This window comes from Notamacropus eugenii, chromosome 2 (assembly GCF_028372415.1).
Source record: "Notamacropus eugenii isolate mMacEug1 chromosome 2, mMacEug1.pri_v2, whole genome shotgun sequence".
Classification (NCBI taxonomy): Eukaryota; Metazoa; Chordata; class Mammalia; order Diprotodontia; family Macropodidae; genus Notamacropus; species Notamacropus eugenii.
The window spans coordinates 32,492,778-32,500,278 of record NC_092873.1 but is presented as its reverse complement, the minus strand read 5'-3'; the positions used below and the strand labels follow the sequence as shown (position 1 = coordinate 32,500,278).

At 37.3% G+C, this 7,501-nt stretch overlaps 1 protein-coding gene across 1 annotated transcript; it reads right to left on the bottom strand.

Moving 5' to 3' along the window:
* Positions 1–5,657: 5,657 nt before the first annotated feature.
* On the bottom strand, positions 5,658–6,578 carry LOC140523447 (olfactory receptor 5M3). The gene has a single exon (XM_072638314.1). It carries the CDS (start codon positions 6,576–6,578, stop codon positions 5,658–5,660), a length of 921 nt encoding a protein of 306 aa, XP_072494415.1.
* Positions 6,579–7,501: the final 923 nt, after the last annotated feature.

Genomic DNA, 7,501 nt, shown 5'->3' with positions numbered 1-7,501 from the left:
CGTTGGGCACCAGAACTGGAGCACAGCACAGCACCGCCTTGGCTGCCCAGCCCCGAGAGGAGCTGATCTGAGCAGGCTTCAGGGGCAGAATCTCCAGCAGCCACGCAGGTCCCTCCACCCACAGGCGCCAAAGGTCAGTGAGAGAGGCTTTTTAGCTAGCCAAGAGGGGAGTGGGGTGTCCCCATAACTCAAGCCCCCTAGGGAGGAAGCAGCAGAGGAAGCAGCAGACAAGAGCTCCCAGAGCTCGGATTCATTGTTGAAGGTCTCAGCATAAACCCCCTGAGGGAACTGAGCCCCACGTGGCTGCCCTGCCCCCACCCGAGCACCTGAACTTAATCTCACACTGAATAACAGCCCCACCCCCACTGAAAGCCCTGAGGCTGGGAAGCAGCATTTGAATCTCAGCCCCCAAGAACTAGCTGGGCATATCTGGAGGCGAGGTGGGTGTGGAGAGGAAACTCAGAAGTCAAGTCACAAGCTGGGAAAATGCCCAGAAAAGGGGAAAAAAAATAAGACCATAGAAGGTTACTTTCTTGGTGAACAGATATCTCCTCCCATCCTTTCAGATGAGGAAGAACAATGCTTACCATCAGGAAAAGACATAAAAGTCAAGGCTTCTGTATCCCAAACATCCAAAATAAATATTCAATGGGGTCAGGCCATGGAAGAGCTCAAAAAGGATTTTGAAAATCAAGTTAGAGAGGTGGAGGAAAAACTGGGAAGAGAAATGAGAAAGATGCAAGAAAAGCATAAAAAGCAGGTCAACACCTTGCTAATGGAGACCCAAAAAGATGGTGAAGAAAACAACACCTTGAAAAATAGTCTAACTCAATTGGCAAAAGAGGTTCAAAAAGCCAGTGAGGAGAAGAATGCTTTCAAAAGCAGAATTAGCCAAATGGAAAAGGAGATTCAAAAGCTCACTGAAGAAAATCGTTCTTTCAAAATTAGAATGGAACAGATGGAGGCTAATGACTTTATGAGAAACCAAGAAATCACAAAACAAAACCCAAAGAATGACAAAATGGAAGATAATGTGAAATATCTCATTGGAAAAACAACTGACCTGGAAAATAGATCCAGGAGAGACAATTTAAAAATTATGGGACTACCTGAAAGCCATGATCAAAAAAAGAGCCTAGACATCATCTTTCATGAAATTGTCAAGGAAAACTGCCCTGAGATTTTAGAACCAGAGGGCAAAATAAGTATTCAAGGAATCCACCAATCACTGCTTGAAAGAGATCCCAAAAGAGAAACTCCTAGGAACACTGTGGCCCAAATTCCAGAGTTCCCAGGTCAAGGAGAAAATATTGCAAGCAGCTAGAAAGAAACAATTCAAGTATTGTGGAAATACAATCAGGATAACACAAGATCTAGCAGCTTCTACATTAAGGGATCGAAGGGAGTGGAATAGGATATTCCAGAAGTCAAAGGAACTAGGACTAAAACCAAGAATCACCTACCCAGCAAAACTGACTATAATACTTCAGGGGAAAAATTGGTCTTTCAATGAAATAGAGGACTTTCAAGCATTCTTGTTGAAAACACCAGAGCTAAAAAGAAAATTTGACTTTCAAACACAAGAATGAAGAGAAGCATGAAAAGGTAAACAGCAGGGACTTTACTAAAGCTGAACTGCTTATATTCCTACATGGAAAGAAAATATTTGTAACTCTTGAAACTTTTCAGTATCTGGGTATTTGGTAGGATTACATACACACACAGAGAGAGAGAGACAGAGCACAGAGTGAATGGAATAGGATGGGATCATATCTTTAAAAAATGAATTGAAGGGGTGAGAGAGAAATATATTAGGAGAAGAAAGGGAGAAATGGAATGGGGCAAATGATCTCTCATGAAAGGGGCAAGCAAAAGACTTTTAGTGGAAGGAAAAAGAGAGGAGGTGAGAGAAAAACATGAAGTTTACTCTCATCACTTTCGACTAAAGGAAGGAATAAAACGCACACTCATTTTGGTATGAAAACATCTTACAATACAGGAAAGTGGGGGAGAAAGGGACAAGCAGGGTGGGGGGATAAGGGAAGGGAGGGCAATGGGAGGAGGGAGCAATTTGAAGTCAACAGTCTTGGGGAGGGACAGGATCAAAAGAGAGAATAGGAGCAATGGGGGGCAGGATAGGATTTAGGAAAATATAGTTAGTCTTACACAACATGACTATCATGGAAGTCATTTGCAACATTACACAGATATGGCCTACATTGAATTGCTTACCTTCCCAGAGGAAATGGGTGGGAAGCGAGGGAAGAAGAGAAATTGGAACTCAAAGTTTTAGGAACAACTGTCGAGTACTGTTCTTGCTACTAGGAAATAAGGAATACAGGTAAAGGGGTATAGAAAGTTATCTGGCCCTACAGGACAAAAGAGAAGATGGGGACCAGGGAATAGAGGGATGATAGAAGAGAGGGCAGATTAGTGATAGGGGCAATCAGAATGCTCTGTGTTTTGGGGTGGGTGGAGGGGAAAAATGTGGAGAAAATTTGGAACCCAAAATTTTGTGAAAATGAATAATAAAAGTTAAATAAATAAATTTTAAAAAATAATAAAAAAGACAAAAAGATCCTATAAAAAACTTTCAATTTAATGTAAGCAAAATTATCCATTTTGAACTTCATAATGTTTTCTACCTCTTGTTTAGTCAAAATGTCTTCCTTTATCCATCAGTCTGATAAATACACTATTCTTGCTCCACTAATTTGTTTATAGTATCAGTCTTTTTACCTCGACCATGTGTTCATTTGAACTTGATTCTTGTGTACAGTGTTGGGCATTGGTCTATGCCTAGTTTCTGCCACACTGCTATCCAGTTTCCTTAGCAATTTTTGTTGATCAATGAATTCTTATTCCAGAAGCTGGGATCGTTGGATTTATCAAACAGTAGATTGCTATTCTATTTAGATTTTTAAACCCTTCAAATTTCATCTGTTCATCCATTCAATTCTATTTAGTTTCCATTTTGCCTTCTACCACCTTGAGATTTGATGGCAGAACTTCTTGCATTACACAGGGCATCAGTGTAATTCAATCAACTTTTCACCTTACACTGAAATAAAGGTCTTGCACATAGTGAATTCTTAGTTAAAAGCTATAAATTCCCCAGTTAAATGTAAACATTATAACGGTAAAAGGTATTTTTAAAAAGTTCATTGCAAGCATTGCTGTTACCCAATGTGTTGGGCTTAATCAGTGTTCAAAGAGTTAATCATTGACCTCGGTGAGATAATCAATCGGACAATTAATTAAAGACACTTTTAGTTTTCTAGGCTGAATTATTCATGTAAGACAAAAGAAACATGGAATATCATGGAAGCATGGAGTTTAAAACCTGGAAAGAACTTTAGAGATTATCTATCCCAATTTTCTCTTCATACAGAGAGGGCGAAAAAAGGCCTAGAGAAATAGAGTGGCAACTAGCAGTTCAAAAACTTCACAGCCTGAAGGAAACATTAATAGTTAATAAATTGCAACTTCTTATTTTGTAGGCGAAGAAGCCTGGGTCTAGAGTAGGCAACAATTCCAAAAATCTGGAGGAATTGAAACTGCATGGGATATTATATCCATTTTACCGATGAAGAAATCAAGGGGTCAAAAGAATTATAGATTATAGATCAGACATCAGAGATTGCACTTAGGAGGACACTTGAACACATCTAGTGCAATCCTTTAGCTTTATAATTTAGGAAACTGAAATTTAAAGAAATCATGTGACTTGTCCAAGGCTATAGCTATCAAATGTCACCTTGCATTTATATAGTGCTACAAAACGCAGTTTTATGTGTGTATGCGTGCATATTTCCACATACATATACACATAAACGTTTGTGCATACACACACCCGTATGTAATTCTCATTCTACCTGCCAAAAAGCCCTGTGAAGGAGTGAGGGTTTGTATTACGAAGCATTTCCAAATGTAGGAGGAGAGAAGCTAAATTCCTTAAGAAGACTTCACTCCTGTAGTACCAATGTGCTTCTCTGAGGTACTGGCATTTTGAAGATAGTGAGAGGGAAAAGACAGTGCTTAACATAAAGAATAAAGAAATAATGAAAGCATATAAAATTCTATGGAAAATGAGTGGGTGAGATATTTTGAATGAAGGGCAGTTTTACAGAATTATACAATTAGTAACTGAAGGAAAAAAACTGACTCCATGGAAGGGAAAAACAACAACAAGGCTTTCTACTTTTTTGTAGTAGCAAAGAATTGAAAATAAACTAGGCACCCAATAATTGGGGTTTGGCTAAACAGATCATTACTGCCATGAAATACCATAAAAAATGACGAAATATGAGGAATACAGGGAAACGTGGAAAGACATATGAAATGATGCTTAGTGAATTAATAGCCAGGAAAATAGTGTACATCAGTGATGTCAAACTCAGATAGAATCACATGCAATGATTCCTGCAAGCGACATGTGGACTTAGAAAACCATACAGTAACATTTTCTAAGCTCTATTCTATCTTATTTATTTTGTGAATTATTTCTTAATAGGGGTGCATGTTGATATATATTATTTACATACAAGTAAGAGATAGCAGCAAAATAAAGTATGTGCTCTATTTTTATAATTATTAAGTTTGGACATGAAGAAAAGTTGAGGGGGAAAAATCTTCTCCTCTTAACTGCAAAGGAAGTGACCCAGTGGTATGAAAGGGTACATATGCTATCAGATGTGGAAAATGTATCGGCTGGTTTTACTAACATTTTCTGTTTATTTTAGTGTCCATTTAAATATTTGTTTCAAGAGAATTTTATTATAAGGAGGAGGGATATATCTCAAAATTAATGTGATATACTAAAATAATGATCTTTTTTTTTTAAAGAATGAGAGCAAAAGTTTTTTGACCTCCCATGGCTTCCCATTGCTTTCAGGATCAAATCTAAAATCATTTGGCTTTTAAAACCCTGCATTACCAGGACAGTTTCTACCTTTGCAGTCTTCTCAAACCTTTTCCCTGTCCACATACGCTGTGCTATGCGTACACTTGTGTCTCTGCTGTTCACCATACAAGAAACTCAGTCTCCTTAATCTAGGGATTATCATTGGCCATTCCCTGTTTAAAATGTTCTCCCTCTAAATCTCCAGCTCCTGGCTTCTCACAAGTACCAGTTAAATTCCTACATTCTACAGGAAACTTTTTCTGGTTCCCTTTAATGTTAATGCTTTCCCTCTATGATTTTCTCCAATTTGTACTACACACACATATAGTTTGTACATTTGTTTGCATATTGTCTTCCCATTGTTATCTCAGTCCTATTAGACTTCTTAAGGGTGAGGACTTTTTTTTTCCTTTTTGGTTTTTCTTTGTACCTTCCATTGTTTAGAGTGAAACAGTGACATAGTAGGTACTTAATAAATATATGTTGACTAGACTTGAATAGGTCAATACCTTCACAATTGATTAATTTATATACCCTTAAGGAGCTTCGGTTGTTATATTCATAGAGACATTGTTAGTCTTTATTGTAGATGCCTTCTCTGGAAATTAACTGGTTGAATCCTCCACTCTAACTTCCCCTTCCCCCAAAATGATAGTACAAAAATCTAGTTAATCATAGTGACTCACATTCTCGTATACACATCACCCCATTCAAGCTCAAATGTTCATAGAATTTAGGAACACAGAGAATATTTTTATTTGGCTAAACATATTCTACTTATCACTTTTGTCATGGCCTCTTTCACATCTTTGTTTCTCAGGCTGTAGATCATGGGGATCACTGTGGTATAAAACACAGCCACCATTTTCCCCTGTTCCACTGACTCCTCAGTGGGGCGCCTGAGATACATGAAGATGAGAGTCCCATAAAATATAACAACAGCTGTCAAGTGAGATCCACAGCTAGAGAATGCTTTCCTCCTTCCTTCTGAAGAACGCATTCGGAGGATAGCAATGAGAATGAACAGATAAGAAATAATTATGACAGTCAGGGAGTAAGTGAAATTAATACCAGCAACTATGATCACTGTATATTCCTTTACATATGTTCCAGCACAGGCCATCTTGATAAGTGGAGGATCTGCACAATAGAAGTGGTTGATTTTAATATTTCCACAAAAATACAACCCATAAGTCCATAATGTTGCTGCCAAACTAGTGAGGAATCCATATATATATGGGAAAGAGATCAATCGAGTACAGACAATTCTTGACATTTTACTGCCATAGAGCAGGGGGTTACCAATCGCCATGCAAGGATCAAAGGCCATCACATCCAGAATAAATATTTCTACATGGACAAGGTCAATGAAGAAAAAGCACTGAAGTAAACAACTGGCATAGGGGATAGTTTTAGTCTCTGATATCAAATTTTCCAGCATTTTGGGGGTGACATTGGTGGAAAACCATACATCCACAAAAGACAGATGACTGAGGAAAAAATACATGGGGCTACTGAGCTGAGGACTGACCTTGATTAAGATAATCATGCCCACATTTCCCACAATAGTGATTACATAAACTATTAGAAAGACAACAAAGAATATAACTTGTAATTCCTGGTGACCTGTCAGTCCAAGAAGAATGAATTCTGTCACATGGGTGAAATTGAGCATTTTCTCAAATCTGGCCTTGATGTAGATCTATTGATCTGTATTGCCTAATGAGATAAAGAGAGGTGATAAAGATACCAATAATTATTTCATCCTTCATTTAAATATTTCCTCAGAGTCACTTGCTTGAGTCCTTTATAAATATTTCGATCCCAGTATCTTTAACAATACTCCTGAATCATAGTAAGAATGACTGAAAAAGTGGGATTGGCATCATTTTTGAGAAAACATAAAAAAGTCACTACATAAATACAAAAATATTTGAAAAATTATATTATTTTAAAAGATATTTTGGGAAGGACTGCAAACACCCTCAATCCACAAATCCTCAATTTATTAAATTGTGCAGTTTTTAAATCTTATAAATTTCTTTCTCTTAGCTTTCTTTATCTCTCATGTTTCACTGAAAATTAATTTTGACTTGTTCTTAGTGTTCACAGAGGCAGTTTCATAGAAATGGCTCATACAAATTTCATGGAAAAATTATCATGTTATTTTGTTCAAACAAATTTTCCTTGCCTGATATTCCATATTTATTTAGAAAAGTTAATATACCCAAGAATGTATTAGCTTTTTATTATGCTTCTGGCACTGTCCTAAGTACCCGGGATATAAAGAAAGGCAAAAGTCTCTGTCCTCAAATCCTCCTGCTTTCTTCTTTTCATATGCCAATTTAGAATTAAATGTTAGAAGCTTTCTGTAACATCAGATCAACCATATCTATAGGCGTAGTAAGGACCTAACTGTAGCTAGATTAATAGCTGAATGGGTATTTTAATGGAAATGGAGATAGAAAGATAGTACACTAATTACAACTACCCAGGGAAAATGAAGTAAAAAGAAACAATTATGAGAAGACATTCTGACCTCACTTAATTCTAGTGCCTTCCCTCTGTTAATTGTTTTCTCGTTATCTTGTATACGAC